We start from the raw sequence: 21,397 nt of genomic DNA on the forward strand, positions 1-21,397 counted from the left end.
AATAGAATAACATGTCTTTGATAGAAAAAAATCATGGCATTGCAACTTTTTTTCTTCCAGTACAACAGGGACTTACACGACTGGATGGTATGTATCAATACTCGTATACATCAGATGGAATCTTGTTAAAATTCATCGTATATGCTTATAACGGACTCATTAACCATTTGAAAAAGAAATTTTTAGTTGAAGTACCAAATAACATGATCAAATGCTTCACATACTGTAATACATTTGAACAATAATAAGCAAAACATATATTTTGAATTCCTGCAACTTTATCATAGCTGGTCTGTTCAATTTACCAAAAAAGAAAATGTTTTCTCCGTATTGATGAATGGGGTAAAATTTGTAATGATCGAAAAAAATATTGGGTATTTTTCTTCAATAATTATGTTTTGCCAAAGTCTACCTACAAGAATACAAAACATGCATACCTTGTTGAACATTTAATTTAGTCACTGTATTATGATATTCGGTCTTATCTGAATTCCAGGACCATCAGAACCTGCTGGTATGTATAACTATTCCTGTTTGTCAATTTCGCTATGTTTGCACAGTATAGTATATGCTTCCAATGCACATATCAAATCATTCGTTGATTGAACAAATTACTTTCATTACTTTTTAAAATTCGAATCATTATTTAAAAAATAGAATGTTGATTTTATTTTTTCCCTTATTTTCAGGACAACAAGGACCTAAAGAAGATGATGGTATGTATTGGCATTAGTAAATATCAATTGCATTTTGTTTCTATATATCTAAGATACTTGCTAAGTCACACAAATGCATTCTAGTTACAATTAATCGTATTTGCCCACAAGGCACAAATAAATCATTAAAAAAAATGAATACGTTTTATCAACATTTTGATCAAACTTTTCATTCACTTAAAACAAAATAATCATTTAAAGAATTGTTTTTAACAACCCCACCAATAACACTGTAGCTTGTCTGTTGAGTTTGCAAATAACGCCTACTGTGAATTCGTCTAATTTTCAAGGGTACACACTTTCGTTATTGATGTCACATTGTGTTTTCGTGGATATTTAATATAGTGGTTTTATCAACGTTGATACACAACCCTTCCTAATGTGTATTTCTTTGAACGATAAAATTCGTTGTTCACAATTTCCCGCGAAATCAACCATCCCATTCCTATGAATACAAATGAATCAATAGAAGTTATCTGACATATTTGCAGAAAATAAGAATATGATACCTGTCAAACCTCTATAACAAGTAAAAGTTAAAGATCTATTTAAACAGATTGTTTTATAGTATTGTAATTATACTGTCATATCTTATCTTACTTTCAGGAGCAGACAGAGCCGCTGGTATGTATCATCTTCCATCCATGCCAATTGCAGCCTGTTTGCACTGTGTCGGTTATGCTTGCAAATAAACATTTATTTTTTCTGTGGTTAAAGAATTTACTCGCGATTATATTTCAACATCATTGTTATAATAACTAACCTTAAGAAACATGGCGTACATATCATCTCTTTAATTCCTTAGATATCATTTAAGGATAATTGTTCAATTTTCAAGCCACATACAAACATTTGTTAATTGAAGTCATAATATATTTTCGTGGATATTTAAAATAGTGAATTTGACAACGTTTTGTATACAAGCCTTAAACATGTGTTTTTCTTTGAACAATAAAATTCGCGGTTCACGAATACCCTCGAAATCAACCATACCATCCTTGCAAGTACAAATGATACAATAGAAGAGATTATCTGAAATGTTGAAAGAATAGAATAATATGATACTTGTCGGCCACTTATACAAGTAAAACGATAGTTTTTATATTATTGTACTTTTGCTATCTTATTTTCCTTCACTTTCAGGATCAAACGGAGCCGATGGTATGTATCAACTTGTGTGTGTATGTCAATTGCAACCTGTCTGCACAGTATTTATGAGTTTGACTGCCCCTTTGGTATCTTTCGTCCCTCTTTTATGCTTGCAAATACACATTTAAGTTTTCTTTGGTTGAACAAACTACTTGCAATTATATGTAAACATTATAATCATTACAAACCTTTTAAAACATTGCTTTCAAATCACCCGTTTAAATCTTTAGATAACATTTTTTAATAGCTGTTTACGTATTTTGAAGACGCTTACAAATGTTTATATACACGACGATTATGGTACACATTTTACAACTTTAATTCATACCAATGTTAGGTTCTTGAAAATAAAATTTCTATTCAAAGTATTATAAGGATGACATTATATCATCTCTGACTTGCAGGAGGACCAGGACCTCAAGGACCCGAAGGACCTCAAGGACCTGAAGGAAAGACTGGTATGTATCAACATTCGTGTAAATCAAATGCATTCTAGTTACAATTAATCGTATTTGCTCACAAGGCACAAATAAATCATTTAAAAATGAATACGTTTTATCAACATTTTGATCAAACTTTTCATTCACTTAAAACAAAAATAATCATTTAAAGAATTGTTTTAACCCCACCAATAACACTGTAGCTTGTCTGTTGAGTTTGCAAATAACGCATACTGTGAATTCGTCTAATTTTCAAGGGTACACACTTTCGTTATTGATGTCACATTGTGTTTTCGTGGATATTTAATATAGTGGTTTTATCAACGTTGATACACAACCCTTACTAATGTGTATTTCTTTGAACGATAAAATTCGTTGTTCACAATTTCCCGCGAAATCAACCATCGCATTCCTATGAATACAAATGAATCAATAGAAGATAGTTATCTGAAATATTGGCAGAAAATAAGAATATGATACCTGTCAAACCACTATAACAAGTAAAAGTTAAAGATCTATTTAAACAGATTGTTTTATAGTATTGTAATTATACTGTCATATCTTATCATCTTACTTTCAGGAGCAGACGGAACCGCTGGTATGTATCATCTTCCGTCCATGCCAATTGCAGCCTGTTTGCACTGTGTCGGTTATGCTTGCAAATAAACATTTAACTTTTCTGTGGTTAAAGAATTTACTTGCAATTATATTTCAACATCGTTGTTATAATAACTAACCTTTTGAAACATGGCGTACAAATCATCTCTTTAATTCCTTAGATATCATTTTAGGATAATTGTTCAATTTTCAAGCCGCATACAAACATTTGTTAATTGAAGTCATAATATATTTTCGTGGATATTTAAAATAGTGATTTTGACAACGTTTTGTATACAAGCCTGAAACATGTGTATTTCTTTGAACAATAAAATTCGCGGTTCATGTATACCCTCGAAATCACCATACCATCCTTGCAAGTACAAATGATACAATAGAAGATAATGATCTGAAATATTGAAAGAATAGAATAATATGATACTTGTCGGTCACTTATACAAGTACAAAGATAGTTTTTATATTATTGTACTTTTGCTATCTTATTTTCCTTCACTTTCAGGTTCAAACGGAGCCGATGGTATGTATCAACTTGTGTGTGTATGCCAATTGCAACCTGTTTGCACAGTATCTATAATGCTTGCAAATACACATTTAAGTTTTCTTTGGTTGAACAAACTACTTGCAATTATATGTAAACATTATAATCATTACAAACCTTTTAAAACATTGCTTTCAAATCACCCGTTTAAATCTTTAGATAACATTTTTTAATAGCTGTTCACGTATTTTCAAGACGCATACAAATGTTTATATACACGACGATTATGGTACACATTTTACAACTTTAATTCATACCAATGTTAGGTTCTTGAAAATAAAATTTCTATTAAAAGTATTATAAGGATGACATTATATTATCTCTGACTTGCAGGAGGACCAGGACCTCAAGGACCCGACGGACCTCAAGGACCCGACGGACCTCAAGGACCCGAAGGACCTCACGGACCTGAGGGAAAGACTGGTATGTATCAACATTCGTGTACATCAAATGCATTCTAGTTACAATTAATCGTATTTGCTCACAAGGCACAAATAAATCATTTAAAAATGAATACGTTTTATCAACATTTTGATCAAACTTTTCATTCACTTAAAACAAAAATAATCATTTAAAGAATTGTTTTTAACAACCCCACCAATAACACTGTAGTTTGTCTGTTGAGTTTGCAAATAACGCATACTGTGAATTCGTCTAATTTTCAAGGGTACACACTTTCGTTATTGATGTCACATTGTGTTTTCGTGGATATTTAATATAGTGGTTTTATCAACGTTGATACACAACCCTTACTAATGTGTATTTCTTTGAACGATAAAATTCGTTGTTCACAATTTCCCGCGAAATCAACCATCCCATTCCTATGAATACAAATGAATCAATAGAAGATAGTTATCTGAAATATTGGCAGAAAATAAGAATATGATACCTGTCAAACCACTATAACAAGTAAAAGTTAAAGATCTATTTAAACAGATTGTTTTATAGTATTGTAATTATACTGTCATATCTTATCATCTTACTTTCAGGAGCAGACGGAACCGCTGGTATGTATCATCTTCCGTCCATGCCAATTGCAGCCTGTTTGCACTGTGTCGGTTATGCTTGCAAATAAACATTTAACTTTTCTGTGGTTAAAGAATTTACTTGCAATTATATTTCAACATCGTTGTTATAATAACTAACCTTTTGAAACATGGCGTACAAATCATCTCTTTAATTCCTTAGATATCATTTTAGGATAATTGTTCAATTTTCAAGCCGCATACAAACATTTGTTAATTGAAGTCATAATATATTTTCGTGGATATTTCAAATAGTGATTTTGACAACGTTTTGTATACAAGCCTGAAACATGTGTATTTCTTTGAACAATAAATTCGCGGTTCACGTATACCCTCGAAATCAACCATACCATCCTTGCAAGTACAAATGATACAATTGAAGATATTTATCTGAAATGTTCAAAGAATAGAATAATATGATACTTGTCGGCCACTTATACAAGTACAAAGAAAGTTTTTATATTATTGTACTTTTGCTATATTATTTTCCTTCACTTTCAGGTTCAAACGGAGCCGATGGTATGTATCAACTTGTGTGTGTATGCCAATTGCAACCTGTTTGTACAGTATCTTTTATGCTTGCAAATACACATTTAAGTTTTCTTTGGTTGACCAAACTACTTGCAATTATATGTAAACATTATAATCATTACAAACTTTTTAAAACATTGCTTTCAAATCACCCGTTTAAATCTTTAGATATCATTTTTTAATAGCTGTTCACGTATTTTCAAGACGCATATAAATGTTTATATACACGACGATTATGGTACACATTTTACAACTTTAATTTATACTAATGTTAGGTTCTTGAAAATAAAATTTCTATTAAAAGTATTATAACGATGACATTATATCATCTCTGACTTGCAGGAGGACCAGGACCTCAAGGACCCGACGGACCTCAAGGACCTGAAGGAAAGGCTGGTATATATCAACATTCCTGTAAATCAAAAGCATTCTAGTTACAATTAATCGTATTTGTTCACAAGCCACAAATAAATCATTTAAAAATGAATACGTTATATCAACATTTTGATCAAACTTTTCATTCACTTTAAACAAAAATAATCATCATGTAAAGAATTGTTTTTAACAACCTCACCAATAACACTGTAGCTTCTCTGTTGAGTTTGCAAATAACTCATACTGTGAATTCGTCTAATTTTCAAGGGTACTCACTTTCGTTATTGATGTCACATTGTGTTTTAGTGGATATTTAATATAGTGGTTTTATCAACGTTGATACACAACCCTTACTAATGTGTATTTCTTTGAACGATAAAATTCGTTGTTCACAATTTCCCGCGAAATCAACCATCCCATTCCTATGAATACAAATGAATCAATAGAAGATAGTTATCTGAAATATTGGCAGAAAATAAGAATATGATACCTGTCAAACCACTATAACAAGTAAAAGTTAAAGATCTATTTAAACAGATTGTTTTATAGTATTGTAATTATACTGTCATATCTTATCATCTTACTTTCAGGAGCAGACGGAGCCGCTGGTATGTATCATCTTCCGTCCATGCCAATTGCAGCCTGCTTGCACTGTGTCGGTTATGCTTGCAAATAAACATTTAACTTTTCTGTGGTTAAAGAATTTACTTGCAATTAAATTTCAACTTCATTGTTATAATAACTAATCTTTTGAAACATGGCGTACAAATCATCTCTTTAATTCCTTAGATATCATTTTAGGATAATTGTTCAATTTTCAAGCCGCATACAAACATTTGTTAAATGAAGTCATAATATATTTTCGTGGATATTTAAAATAGTGATTTTGACAACGTTTTGTATACAAGCCTGAAACATGTGTATTTCTTTGAACAAGAAAATTCGCGATTCACGTATACCCTCAAAATCAACCTTGCCATCCTTGCAAGTACAATTGATACAATAGAAGATAGTTATCTGAAATATTGAAAGAATAGAATAATATGATACTTGTCGGCCACTTATACAAGTACAAAGATAGTTTTTATATTATTGTACTTTTGCTATCTTATTTTCCTTCACTTTCAGGTTCAAACGGAGCCGATGGTATGTATCAACTTTTGTGTGTATGCCAATTGCAACCTGTTTGCACAGTATCTATTATGCTTGCAATTACACATTTAAGTTTTCTTTGGTTGACCAAACTACTTGCAATTATATGTAAACATTATAATCATTACAAACCTTTTAAAACATTGCTTTCAAATCACCCGTTTAAATCTTTAGATAAAAAAATTGAATAGTTGTTCACGTATTTTCAAGACGCATACAAATGTTTATATACACGACGATTATGGTACAAATTTTACAACTTTAATTCATACCAATGTTAGGTTCTTCAAAATAAAATTTCTATTAAAAGTATTATAAGGATGACATTATATCATCTCTGACTTGCAGGAGGACCAGGACCTCAAGGACCCGAAGGACCTCAAGGACCGGAAGGAAAGGCTGGTATGTATCAACATTCGTGTAAATCAAATGCATTCTAGTTACAATTAATCGTATTTGCTCACAAGGCACAAATAAATCATTTAAAAATGAGTACGTTTTATCAACATTTTGATCAAACTTTTCATTCACTTAAAACAAAAATAATCATTTAAAGAATTGTTTTTAACAACCCCACCAATAACACTGTAGCTTGTCTGTTGAGTTTGCAAATAACGCATACTGTGAATTCGTCTAATATTCAAGGGTACTCACTTTCGTTATTGATGTCACATTGTGTTTTCGTGGATATTTAATATAGTGGTTTTATCAACGTTGATACACAACCTTTACTAATGTGTATTTCTTTGAACGATAAAATTCGTTGTTCACAATTTCCCGCGAAATCAACCATCCCATTCCTATGAATACAAATGAATCAATAGAAGATAGTTATCTGAAATATTGGCAGAAAATAAGAATATGATACCTGTCAAACCACTATAACAAGTAAAAGTTAAAGATCTATTTAAACAGATTGTTTTATAGTATTGTAATTATACTGTCATATCTTATCATCTTACTTTCAGGAGCAGACGGAACCGCTGGTATGTATCATCTTCCGTCCATGCCAATTGCAGCCTGCTTGCACTGTGTCGGTTATGCTTGCAAATAAACATTTAACTTTTCTGTGGTTAAAGAATTTACTTGCAATTAAATTTCAACATCATTGTTATAATAACTAATCTTTTGAAACATGGCGTACAAATCATCTCTTTAATTCCTTAGATATCATTTTAGGATAATTGTTCAATTTTCAAGCCGCATACAAACATTTGTTAAATGAAGTCATAATATATTTTCGTGGATATTTAAAATAGTGATTTTGACAACGTTTTGTATACAAGCCTGAAACATGTGTATTTCTTTGAACAAGAAAATTCGCGATTCACGTATACCCTCAAAATCAACATTGCCATCCTTGCAAGTACAATTGATACAATAGAAGATAGTTATCTGAAATATTGAAAGAATAGAATAATATGATACTTGTCGGCCACTTATACAAGTACAAAGATAGTTTTTATATTATTGTACTTTTGCTATCTTATTTTCCTTCACTTTCAGGTTCAAACGGAGCCGATGGTATGTATCAACTTTTGTGTGTATGCCAATTGCAACCTGTTTGCACAGTATCTATAATATTATGCTTGCAATTACACATTTAAGTTTTCTTTGGTTGACCAAACTACTTGCAATTATATGTAAACATTATAATCATTACAAACCTTTTAAAACATTGCTTTTGAAATCACCCGTTTAAATCTTTAGATAACATTTTTTAATAGCTGTTCACGTATTTTCAAGACGCATACAAATGTTTATATACACGACGATTATGGTACACATTTTACAACTTTAATTCATACCAATGTTAGGTTCTTCAAAATAAAATTTCTATTAAAAGTATTATAAGGATGACATTATATCATCTCTGACTTGCAGGAGGACCAGGACCTCAAGGACCCGACGGACCTCAAGGACCCGAAGGACCTCAAGGACCTGAAGGAAAGGCTGGTATGTATCAACATTTGTGTAAATCAAATGCATTCTAGTTACAATTAATCGTATTTGCTCACAAGGCACAAATAAATCATTTAAAAATGAATACGTTTTATCAACATTTTGATCAAACTTTTCATTCACTTATAACAAAACTAATCATTTCGATTGTTTTTAACAACCCCACCAATAACACTGTAGCTTGTCTGTTGAGTTTGCAAATAACGCATACTGTGAATTCGTCTAATCTTCAAGGGTACTCACTTTCGTTATTGATGTCACATTGTGTTTTCGTGGATATTTAATGTAGTGGTTTTATCAACGTTGATACACAACCCTTACTAATGTGTATTTCTTTGAACGATAAAATTCGTTGTTCACAATTTCCCGCGAAATCAACCATCCCATTCCTATGAATACAAATGAATCAATAGAAGATAGTTATCTGAAATATTGGCAGAAAATAAGAATATGATACCTGTCAAACCACTATAACAAGTAAAAGTTAAAGATCTATTTAAACAGATTGTTTTATAGTATTGTAATTATACTGTCATATCTTATCATCTTACTTTCAGGAGCAGACGGAGCCGCTGGTATGTATCATCTTCCGTCCATGCCAATTGCAGCCTGTTTGCACTGTGTCGGTTATCCTTACAAATAAACATTTAACTTTTCTTTGGTTAAAGAAGTTACTTGCAATTATATTTCAACATCATTGTTATAATAACTAACCTTTTGAAACATGGCGTACAAATCATCTCTTTAATTCCTTAGATATCATTTTAGGATAATTGTTCAATTTTCAAGCCGCATACAAACACTTGTTAATTGAAGTCATAATATATTTTCGTGGATATTTAAAATAGTGATTTTGACAACGTTTTGTATACAAGCCCGAAACATGTGTATTTCTTTGAACAAGACAATTCGCGATTCACGTATACTTTCGAAATCAACCATACCATCCTTGCAAGTACAAATGATAAAATAGAAGATAGTTATCTGAAATGTTGAAAGAATAGAATAATATGATACCTGTCGGCCACTTATACAAGTACAAAGATAGTTTTTATATTATTGTACTTTTGCTATCTTACAAAGATAGTTTTTATATTATTGTACTTTTGCTATCTTATTTTCCTTCACTTTCAGGTTCAAACGGAGCCGAAGGTATGTATCAACTTTTGTGTGTATGCCAATTGCAACCTGTTTGCACAGTATCTATTATGCTTGCAAATACACATTTAAGTTTTCTTTGGTTGACCAAACTACTTGCAATTATATGTAAACATTATAATCATTACAAACCTTTTAAAATATTGCTTTCAAATCACCCGTTTAAATCTTTAGATAAAAATTTTTAATAGCTGTTCACGTATTTTCAAGATGCATACAAATGTTTATATACACGACAATTATGGTACACATTTTACAACTTTAATTCATACCAATGTTAGGTTCTTGAAAATAAAATTTCTATTAAATGTATTATAAGGATGACATTATATCATCTCTGACTTGCAGGAGGACCAGGACCTCAAGGACCCGACGGACCTCAAGGACCCGAAGGACCTCAAGGACCTGAAGGAAAGGCTGGTGTGTATCAACATTCGTGTAAATCAAATGCATTCTAGTTACAATTAATCGTATTTGCTCACAAGGCACAAATAAATCATTTAAAAATGAATACGTTTTATCAACATTTTGATCAAACTTTTCATTCATTTAAAACAAAAATAATCATTTAAAGAATTGTTTTTAACAACCTCACCAATAACACTGTAGCTTGTCTGTTGAGTTTGCAAATAACGCATACTGTGAATTCGTCTAATTTTCAAGGGTACACACTTTCGTTATTGATGTCACATTGTGTTTTTGTGGATATTTAATATAGTTGTTCTATCAACGTTGATAAACAACCCTTACTAATGTGTATTTCTTTGAACAATAAAATTCGTTGTTCACAATTTCCCGCGAAATCAACCATCCCATTCCTATGAATACAAATGAATCAATAGAAGATAGTTATCTGAAATATTGGCAGAAAATAAGAATATGATACCTGTCAAACCACTATAACAAGTAAAAGTTAAAGATCTATTTAAACAGATTGTTTTATAGTATTGTAATTATACTGTCATATCTTATCATCTTACTTTCAGGAGCAGACGGAGCCGCTGGTATGTATCATCTTCCGTCCATGACAATTGCAGCCTGTTTGCACTGTGTCGGTTATGCTTAAAAATAAACATTTAACTTTTCTTTGGTTAAAGAAGTTACTTGCAATTATATTTCAACATCATTGTTATAATAACTAACCTTTTGAAACATGGCGTACAAATCATCTCTTTAATTCCTTAGATATCATGTTAGGATAGTTGTTCAATTTTCAAGCCGCATACAAACACTTGTTAATTGAAGTCATAATATATTTTCGTGGATATTTAAAATAGTGATTTTGACAACGTTTTGTATACAAGCCTGAAACATGTGTATTTCTTTTAACAAGAAAATTCGCGATTCACGTATACCCTCGAAATCAACCATACCATCCTTGCAAGTACAAATGATAAAATAGAAGATAGTTATCTGAAATGTTGAAAGAATAGAATAATATGATACCTGTCGGCCACTTATACAAGTACAAAGATAGTTTTTATATTATTGTACTTTTGCTATCTTATTTTCCTTCACTTTCAGGTTCAAACGGAGCCGAAGGTATGTATCAACTTTTGTGTGTATGCCAATTGCAACCTGTTTGCACAGTATCTATTATGCTTGCAAATACACATTTAAGTTTTCTTTGGTTGACCAAACTACTTGCAATTATATGTAAACATTATAATCATTACAAAACTTTTAAAATATTGCTTTCAAATCACCCGTTTAAATCTTTAGATACAATTTTTTAATAGCTGTTCAGGTATTTTCAAGACGCATACAAATGTTTATATACACGACGATTATGGTACACATTTTACAACTTTAATTCATACCAATGTTAGGTTCTTCAAAATATAATTTCTATTAAAAGTATTATAAGGATGACATTATATCATCTCTGACTTGCAGGAGGACCGGGACCTCAAGGACCCGACGGACCTCAAGGATCCGAAGGACCTCAAGGACCTGAAGGAAAGGCTGGTATGTATCAACATTCGTGTAAATCAAATGCATTCTAGTTACAATTAATCGTATTTGCTCACAATGCACAAATAAATCATTTAAAAATGAATATGTTTTATTAACATTTTGATCAAACTTTTCATTCACTTATAACAAAAATAATCATTAAAAGAATTGTTTTTAACAACCCCACCAATAACACTGTAGCTTGTCTGTTGAGTTTGCAAATAACGCATACTGTGAATTCGTCTAATTTTCAAGGGTACTCACTTTCGTTATTGATGCCACATTGTGTTTTCGTGGATATTTAATATAGTGGTTTTATCAACGTTGATACACAACCCTTACTAATGTGTATTTCTTTGAACGATAAAATTCGTTGTTGACAATTTCCCGCGAAATCAACCATCCCATTCCTATGAATACAAATGAATCAATAGAAGATAGTTATCCGAAATATTGGCAGAAAATAAGAATATGATACCTGTCAAACCACTATAACAAGTAAAAGTTAAAGATCTATTTAAACAGATTGTTTTATAGTATTGTAATTATACTGTCATATCTTATCATCTTACTTTCAGGAGCAGACGGAGCCGCTGGTATGTATCATCTTCCATCCATGCCAATTGCAGCCTGTTTGCACTGTGTCGGTTATGCTTGCAAATAAACATTTAACTTTTCTGTGGTTAAAGAATTTACTTGCAATTATATTTCAACATCATTGTTATAATAACTAACCTTTTGAAACATGGCGTACAAATCATCTCTTTAATTCCTTAGATATCATGTTAGGATAATTGTTCAATTTTCAAGCCGCATACAAACATTTGTTGATCGAAGTCATAATATATTTTCGTGGATATTTAAAATAGTGATTTTGACAACGTTTTGTGTACAAGCCTGAAACATGTGTATTTCTTTGAACAATAAAATTCGCGGTTCACGTATACCCTCGAAATCAACCATACCATCCTTGCAAATACAAACGATACAATAGAAGATATTTATCTGAAATGTTGAAAGAATAGAATAATATGATACTTGTCGGCCACTTATACAATTACAAAGATAGTTTTTATATTATTGTACTTTTGCTATCTTATTTTCCTTCACTTTCAGGTTCAAACGGAGCCGATGGTATGTATCAACTTTTGTGTGTATGACAATTGCAACCTGTTTGCACGGTATCTATTATGCTTGCAAATACACATTTAAGTTTTCTTTGGTTGAACAAACTATTTACAATTATATGTAAACATTATAATCATTACAAACCTCTTAAAACATTGCTTTCAAATCACCCGTTTAAATCTTTACATAACATTTTTTAATAGCTGTTCACGTATTTTGAAGACGCATACAAATGTTTATATACACGACGATTATGGTACACATTTTACAACTTTAATTCATACCAATGTTAGGTTCTTGAAAATAAAATTTCTGTTAAAAGTATTATAAGGATGACGTTATATCATCTCTGACTTGCAGGAGGACCAGGACCTCAAGGACCCGACGGACCTCAAGGACCCGAAGGACCTCAAGGACCTGAAGGAAAGGCTGGTATGTATCAACATTCGTGTAAATAAAATGCATTTTAGTTACAATTAATCGAATTTGCCCACAAGGCACAAATAAATCATTTAAAAATGAATACGTTTTATCAACATTTTGATCAAACTTTTCATTCATTTAAAACAAAAATAATCATTTAAAGAATTGTTTTTAACAACCCCACCAATAACACTGTAGCTTGTCTGTTGAGTTTGCAAATAACGCATACTGTGAATTCGTCTAATTTTCAAGGGTACACACTTTCGTTATTGATGTCACATTGTGTTTTCGTGGATATTTAATATAGTGGTTTTATCAACGTTGATAAACAACCCTTACTAATGTGTATTTCTTTGAACGATAAAATTCGTTGTTGACAATTTCCCGCGAAATCAACCATCCCATTCCTATGAATACAAATGAATCAATAGAAGATAGTTATCTGAAATATTGGCAGAAAATAAGAATATGATACCTGTCAAACCACTATAACAAGTAAAAGTTAAAGATCTATTTAAACAGATTGTTTTATAGTATTGTAATTATACTGTCATATCTTATCATCTTACTTTCAGGAGCAGACGGAGCCGCTGGTATGTATCATCTTCCGTCCATGCCAATTGCAGCCTGTTTGCACTGTGTCGGTTATGCTTGCAAATAAACATTTAACTTTTCTTTGGTTAAAGAATTTACTTGCAATTATATTTCAACATCATTGTTATAATAACAAACCGTTTGAAACATGGCGTAAAAATCATCTCTTTAATTCCATAGATATCATGTTAGGATAATTGTTCAATTTTCAAGCCGCATACAAACATTTGTTAACTGAAGTCATAATATATTTTCGTGGATATTTAAAATAGTGATTTTGACAACGTTTTGTATACAAGCCACTTATACAAGTACAAAGATAGTTTTTATATTATTGTACTTTTGCTATCTTATTTTCCTTCACTTTCAGGTTCAAACGGAGCCGATGGTATGTATCAACTTTTGTGTGTATGCCAATTGCAACCTGTTTGCACAGTATCTATTATGCTTGCAAATACACATTTAAGTTTTCTGTGGTTTAACAAACTATTTGCAATTATATGTAAACATTATAATCATTACAAACCTTTTAAAACATTGCTTTCAAATCACCCGTTAAAATCTTTAGATAACATTTTTTAATAGCTGTTCACGTATTTTTAAGACGCATACAAATGTTTATATACACGACGATTATGGTACACATTTTACAACTTTAATTCATACCAATGTTAGGTTCTTGAAAATAAAATTTCTATTGAAAGTATTATAAGGATGACATTATATCCTCTCTGACTTGCAGGAGGACCAGGACCTCAAGGACCCGACGGACCTCAAGGACCCGAAGGACCTCAAGGACCTGAAGGAAAGGCTGGTATGTATCAACATTCGTGTAAATCAAATGCATTCTAGTTACAATTAATCGTATTTGCTCACAAGGCACAAATAAATCATTTAAAAAATGAATACGTTTTATCAACATTTTGATCAAACTTTTCATTCACTTAAAACAAAAATAATCATTTAAAGGATTGTTTTTAACAACCCCACCAATAACAGTGTAGCTTGTCTGTTGAGTTTGCAAATAACGCATACTGTGAATTCGTCTAATTTTCAAGGGTACACACTTTCGTTATTGATGTCACATTGTGTTTTCGTGGATATTTAATATAGTGGTTTATCAACGTGTTGATACACAACCGTTACTAATGTGTATTTCTTTGAACGACAAAATTCGTTGTTCACAATTTCCCGCGAAATCAACCATCCCATTCCTATGAATACAAATGAATCAATAGAAGATAGTTATCTGAAATATTGGCAGAAAATAAGAATATGATACCTGTCAAACCACTATAACAAGTAAAAGTTAAAGATCTATTTAAACAGATTGTTTTATAGTATTGTAATTATACTGTCATATCTTTTCATCTTACTTTCAGGAGCAGACGGAGCCGCTGGTATGTATCATCTTCCGTCCATGCCAATTGCAGCCTGTTTGCACTGTGGCGTTTATGCTTGCAAATAAACATTTAACTTTTCTGTGGTTAAAAAATTGACTTGCAATTATATTTCAACATCATTGTTATAATAACTAACCTTTTGAAACATGGCGTAAAAATCATCTCTTTAATTCCTTAGATATCATGTTAGGATAATTGTTCAATTTTCAAGCCGCATACAAACATTTGTTAATTGAAGTCATAATATATTTCGTGGATATTTAAAATAGTGATTTTGACAACGTTTTGTATAAAAGCCACTTATACAAGTACCAAGATAGTTTTTATATTATTGTACTTTTGCTATCTTATTTTCCTTCACTTTCAGGTTCAAACGGAGCCGATGGTATGTATCAACTTTTGTGTGTATGCCAATTGCAACCTGTTTGCACAGTATCTATTATGCTTGCAAATACACATTTAAGTTTTCTTTGGTTGAACAAACTATTTGCAATTACATGTAAACATTATAATCATTACAAACCTTTTAAAACATTGCTTTCAAATCACCCGTTTAAATCTTTAGATAACATTTTTTAATAGCTGTTCACGTATTTTCAAGACGCATACAAATGTTTATATACACGACGATTATGGTACACATTTTACAACTTTAATTCATACCAAAGTTAGGTTCTTGAAAATAAAATTTCTGTTAAAAGTATTATAAGGATGACGTTATATCATCTCTGACTTGCAGGAGGACCAGGACCTCAAGGACCTGAAGGAAAGGCTGGTATGTATCAACATTCGTGTAAATAAAATGCATTTTAGTTACAATTAATCGTATTTGCCCACAAGGCACAAATAAATCATTTAAAAATGAATACGTTTTATCAACATTTTGATCAAACTTTTCATTCACTTAAAACAAAAATAATCATTTAAAGAATTGTTTTTAACAACCCCACCAATAACAGTGTAGCTTGTCTGTTGAGTTTGCAAATAACGCATACTGTGAATCGTCTAATTTTCAAGGGTACACACTTTCGTTATTGATGTCACATTGTGTTTTCGTGGATATTTAATATAGTGGTTTTATCAACGTTGATAAACAACCCTTTCTAATGTGTATTTCTTTGAACAATAAAATTCGTTGTTCACAATTTCCCGCAAAATCAACCATCCCATTCCTATGAATACAAATGAATCAATAGAAGATAGCTATCTGAAATATTGGCAGAAATTAAGAATATGATACCTGTCAAACCACTATAACAAGTAAAAGTTAAAGATCTTTTTAAACAGATTGTTTTATAGTATTGTAAGTATACTGTCATATCTTATCATCTTACTTTCAGGAGCAGACGGAGCCGCTGGTATGTATCATCTTCCGTCCATGCCAATTGCAGCCTGTTTGCACTGTGTCGGTTATGCTTGCAAATAAACATTTAACTTTTCTGTGGTTAAAGAATTTACTTGCAATTATATTTCAACATCATTGTTATAATAACTAACCTGTTGAAACATGGCGTACAAATCATCTCTTTAATTCCTTAGATATCATTTTAGGATAATTGTTCAATTTTCAAGCCGCATACAAACATTTGTTAATTGAAGTCATAATATATTTTCGTGGATATTTAAAATAGTGATTTTGACAACGTTTTTTATACAAGCCTGAAACATGTGTATTTCTTTGAACAATAAAATTTGCGGTTCACGTATACCCTCGAAATCAACCATACCATCCCTGCAAGTACAAATAATACAATAAAAGATAGTTATCTGAAATGTTGAAAGAATAGAATAATATGATACTTGTCGGCCACTTATACAAGTACAAAGATAGTTTTTATATTATTGTACTTTTGCTATCTTATTTTCCTTCACTTTCAGGTTCAAACGGAAACGATGGTATGTATCAACTTTTGTGTGTATGCCAATTGCAACCTGTTTGCACAGTATCTATTATGCTTGCAAATACACATTTAAGTTTTCTTTGGTTGAACAAACTACTTGCAATTATATGCAAACATTATAATCATTACAAACCTTTTACAACATTGCTTTCAAATCACCCGTTTAAATCTTTAGATAACATTTTTTAATAGCTGTTCACGTATTTTCAAGATGCATACAAATGTTTATATACACGACGATTATGGTACACATTTTACAACTTTAATTCATACCAATGTTAGGTTCTTGAAAATAAAATTTCTATTAAAAGTATTATAAGGATGACATTATATCATCTCTGACTTGCAGGAGGACCAGGACCTCAAGGATCCGACGGACCTCAAGGACCCGAAGGACCTCAAGGACCTGAAGGAAAGGCTGGTATGTATGAACATTCGTGTAAATCAAATGCATTCTAGTTACAATTAATCGTATTTGCTCACAAGGCACAAATACATCATTTAAAAATGAATACGTTTTATCAACATTTTGATCAAACTTTTCATTCACTTAAAACAAAAATAATCATTTAAATAATTGTTTTTAACAACCCCACCAATAACACTGTAGCTTGTCTGTTGAGTTTGCAAATAACGCATACTGTGAATTCGTCTAATTTTCAAGGGTACACACTTTCGTTATTGATGTCACATTGTGTTTTCGTGGATATTTAATGTAGTGGTTTTATCAACGTTGATAAACAACCCTTTCTAATGTGTATTTCTTTGAACGATAAAATTCGTTGTTGACAATTTCCCGCGAAATCAACCATCCCATTCATATGAACACAAATGAATCAATAGAAGATAGCTATCTGAAATATTGGCAGAAAATAAGAATATGATACCTGTCAAACCACTATAACAAGTAAAAGTTAAAGATCTATTTAAACAGATTGTTTTATAGTATGATAATTATACTGTCATATCTTATCATCTTACTTTCAGGAGCAGACGGAGCCGCTGGTATGTATCATCTTCCGTCTATGCCAATTGCAGCCTGTTTGCACTGTGTCGGTTATGCTTGCAAATAAACATTTGACTTTTCTGTTGTTAAAGAATTTAGTTGCAATTATATTTCAACATCATTGTTATAATAACTAACCTTTTGAAACATGGCGTACACATCATCTCTTTAATTCCTTAGATATCATTTTAGGATAATTGTTTAATTTTCAAGCCGCATACAAACATTTGTTAATTGAAGTCATAATATATTTTCGTGGATATTTAAAATAGTGATTTTGACAACGTTTTGTATACAAGCCTGAAACATGTGTATTTCTTTGAACAACAAAATTCGCGGTTCACGTATACCCTCGAAATCAACCATACCATCCTTGCAAGTACAAATGATACAATAGAATATAGTTATCTGAAATGTTGAAAGAATAGAATAGTATGATAATTGTCGGCCACTTATACAAGTACAAAGATAGTTTTTATATTATTGTACTTTTGCTATCTTATTTTCCTTCACTTTCAGGTTCAAACGGAGCCGATGGTATGTATCAACTTTTGTGTGTATGCCAATTGCAACCTGTTTGCACAGTATCTATTATGCTTGCAAATACACATTTAAGTTTTCTTTGGTTGAACAAACTACTTGCAATTATATGTAAACATTATAATCATTACAAACCTTTTAAAACATTGCTTTCAAATCACCCGTTTAAATATTTAGATAACATTTTTTAATAGCTGTTCACGTATTTTCAAGATGCATACAAATGTTTATATACACGACGATTATGGTACACATTTTACAACTTTAATTCATACCAATGTTAGGTTCTTGAAAATAAAATATATATTAAAAGTATTATAAGTATGACATTATATCATCTCTGACTTGCAGGGGGACCAGGACCTCAAGGACCCGACGGACCTCAAGGACCCGAAGGACCTCAAGGACCTGAAGGAAAGGCTGGTATGTATCAACATTCGTGTAAATCAAATGCATTCTAGTTACAATTAATCGTATTTGCTCACAAGGCACAAATAAATCATTTAAAAATGAATACGTTTTATCAACATTTTGATCAAACTTTTCATTCACTTAAAACAAAAATAATCATTTAAAGAATTGTTTTTAACAACCCCACCAATAACACTATAGCTTGTCTGTTGAGTTTGCAAATAACGCATACTGTGAATTCGTCTAATTTTCAAGGGTACACACTTTCGTTATTGATGTCACATTGTGTTTTCGTGGATATTTAATATAGTGGTTTTATCAACGTTGATAAACAACCCTTACTAATGTGTATTTCTTTGAACGATAAAATTCGTTGTTCACAATTTCCCGCAAAATCAACCATCCCATTCATATGAACACAAATGAATCAAAAGAAGATAGCTATCTGAAATATTGGCAGAAATTAAGAATATGATACCTGTCAAACCACTATAACAAGTAAAAGTTAAAGATCTATTTAAACAGATTGTTTTATAGTATTGTAAGTATACTGTCATATCTTATCATCTTACTTTCAGGAGCAGACGGAGCCGCTGGTATGTATCATCTTCCGTCCATGCCAATTGCAGCCTGTTTGCACTGTGTCGGTTATGCTTGCAAATAAACATTTAACTTTTCTGTGGTTAAAAAATTTACTTGCAATTATATTTCAACATCATTGTTATAATAACTAACCTTTTGAAACATGGCGTACAAATCATCTCTTTAATTCCTTAGATATCATTTTAGGATATTTGTTCAATTTTCAAGCCGCATACAAACATTTGTTAATTGAAGTCATAATATATTTTCGTGGATATTTAAAATAGTGATTTTGACAACGTTTTTTATACAAGCCTGAAACATGTGTATTTCTTTGAACAATAAAATTTGCGGTTCACGTATACCCTCGAAATCAACCATACCATCCCTGCAAGTACAAATAATACAATAAAAGATAGTTATCTGAAATGTTCAAAGAATAGAATAATATGATACTTGTCGGCCACTTATACAAGTACAAAGATAGTTTTTATATTATTGTACTTTTGCTATCTTATTTTCCTTCACTTTCAGGTTCAAACGGAAACGATGGTATGTATCAACTTTTGTGTGTATGCCAATTGCAACCTGTTTGCACAGTATCTATTATGCTTGCAAATACACATTTAAGTTTTCTTTGGTTGAACAAACTACTTGCAATTATATGTAAACATTATAATCATTACAAACCTTTTAAAACATTGCTTTCAAATCACCCGTTTAAATCTTTAGATAACATCTTTTAATAGCTGTTCACGTATTTTCAAGATGCATACAAATGTTTATATACACGACGATTATGGTACACATTTTACAACTTTAATTCATACCAATGTTAGGTTCTTGAAAATAAAATTTCTATTAAAAGTATTATAAGTATGACATTATATCATCTCTGACTTGCAGGAGGACCAGGACCTCAAGGATCCGACGGACCTCAAGGACCCGAAGGACCTCAAGGACCTGAAGGAAAGGCTGGTATGTATGAACATTCGTGTAAATCAAATACATTCTAGTTACAATTAATCGTATTTGCTCACAAGGCACAAATACATCCTTTAAAAATGAATACGTTTTATCAACATTTTGATCAAACTTTTCATTCACTTAAAACAAAAATAATCATTTAAAGAATTGTTTTTAACAACCCCACCAATAACACTATAGCTTGTCTGTTGAGTTTGCAAATAACGCATACTGTGAATTCGTCTAATTTTCAAGGGTACACACTTTCGTTATTGATGTCACATTGTGTTTTCGTGGATATTTAATATAGTGGTTTTATCAACGTTGATAAACAACCCTTACTAATGTGTATTTCTTTGAACGATAAAATTCGTTGTTCACAATTTCCCGCAAAATCAACCATCCCATTCATATGAACACAAATGAATCAAAAGAAGATAGCTATCTGAAATATTGGCAGAAATTAAGAATATGATACCTGTCAAACCACTATAACAAGTAAAAGTTAAAGATCTATTTAAACAGATTGTTTTATAGTATTGTAAGTATACTGTCATATCTTATCATCTTACTTTCAGGAGCAGACGGAGCCGCTGGTATGTATCATCTTCCGTCCATGCCAATTGCAGCCTGTTTGCACTGTGTCGGTTATGCTTGCAAATAAACATTTAACTTTTCTGTGGTTAAAAAATTTACTTGCAATTATATTTCAACATCATTGTTATAATAACTAACCTTTTGAAACATGGCGTACAAATCATCTCTTTAATTCCTTAGATATCATTTTAGGATAATTGTTCAATTTTCAAGCCGCATACAAACA

At 31.3% G+C, this 21,397-nt stretch overlaps 1 protein-coding gene across 1 annotated transcript in view; it reads left to right on the top strand.

The window, feature by feature from the left end:
• The window catches only part of LOC139484154 (collagen alpha-1(I) chain-like), an 83,775-nt gene that overhangs the window by 7,301 nt on the left and 55,077 nt on the right, over window positions 1-21,397 (top strand). Inside the window, exons 3-43 of the mRNA XM_071267886.1 lie at window positions 690-716; window positions 1,323-1,340; window positions 1,860-1,877; window positions 2,270-2,323; window positions 2,886-2,903; window positions 3,423-3,440; window positions 3,795-3,884; window positions 4,451-4,468; window positions 4,988-5,005; window positions 5,360-5,413; window positions 5,983-6,000; window positions 6,521-6,538; window positions 6,893-6,946; window positions 7,513-7,530; window positions 8,051-8,068; window positions 8,429-8,500; window positions 9,064-9,081; window positions 9,641-9,658; window positions 10,013-10,084; window positions 10,651-10,668; window positions 11,189-11,206; window positions 11,561-11,632; window positions 12,199-12,216; window positions 12,737-12,754; window positions 13,109-13,180; window positions 13,747-13,764; window positions 14,136-14,153; window positions 14,508-14,579; window positions 15,148-15,165; window positions 15,536-15,553; window positions 15,908-15,943; window positions 16,509-16,526; window positions 17,047-17,064; window positions 17,419-17,490; window positions 18,057-18,074; window positions 18,595-18,612; window positions 18,967-19,038; window positions 19,605-19,622; window positions 20,143-20,160; window positions 20,515-20,586; window positions 21,153-21,170. Coding sequence (XP_071123987.1) covers window positions 690-716; window positions 1,323-1,340; window positions 1,860-1,877; window positions 2,270-2,323; window positions 2,886-2,903; window positions 3,423-3,440; window positions 3,795-3,884; window positions 4,451-4,468; window positions 4,988-5,005; window positions 5,360-5,413; window positions 5,983-6,000; window positions 6,521-6,538; window positions 6,893-6,946; window positions 7,513-7,530; window positions 8,051-8,068; window positions 8,429-8,500; window positions 9,064-9,081; window positions 9,641-9,658; window positions 10,013-10,084; window positions 10,651-10,668; window positions 11,189-11,206; window positions 11,561-11,632; window positions 12,199-12,216; window positions 12,737-12,754; window positions 13,109-13,180; window positions 13,747-13,764; window positions 14,136-14,153; window positions 14,508-14,579; window positions 15,148-15,165; window positions 15,536-15,553; window positions 15,908-15,943; window positions 16,509-16,526; window positions 17,047-17,064; window positions 17,419-17,490; window positions 18,057-18,074; window positions 18,595-18,612; window positions 18,967-19,038; window positions 19,605-19,622; window positions 20,143-20,160; window positions 20,515-20,586; window positions 21,153-21,170 — 1,377 coding nt within the window. The remainder of the gene's footprint in view (window positions 1-689; window positions 717-1,322; window positions 1,341-1,859; window positions 1,878-2,269; window positions 2,324-2,885; window positions 2,904-3,422; window positions 3,441-3,794; window positions 3,885-4,450; window positions 4,469-4,987; window positions 5,006-5,359; window positions 5,414-5,982; window positions 6,001-6,520; window positions 6,539-6,892; window positions 6,947-7,512; window positions 7,531-8,050; window positions 8,069-8,428; window positions 8,501-9,063; window positions 9,082-9,640; window positions 9,659-10,012; window positions 10,085-10,650; window positions 10,669-11,188; window positions 11,207-11,560; window positions 11,633-12,198; window positions 12,217-12,736; window positions 12,755-13,108; window positions 13,181-13,746; window positions 13,765-14,135; window positions 14,154-14,507; window positions 14,580-15,147; window positions 15,166-15,535; window positions 15,554-15,907; window positions 15,944-16,508; window positions 16,527-17,046; window positions 17,065-17,418; window positions 17,491-18,056; window positions 18,075-18,594; window positions 18,613-18,966; window positions 19,039-19,604; window positions 19,623-20,142; window positions 20,161-20,514; window positions 20,587-21,152; window positions 21,171-21,397) is intronic.

The sequence above is a fragment of the Mytilus edulis genome, chromosome 8 (assembly GCF_963676685.1).
Source record: "Mytilus edulis chromosome 8, xbMytEdul2.2, whole genome shotgun sequence".
NCBI lineage: Eukaryota > Metazoa > Mollusca > Bivalvia > Mytilida > Mytilidae > Mytilus > Mytilus edulis.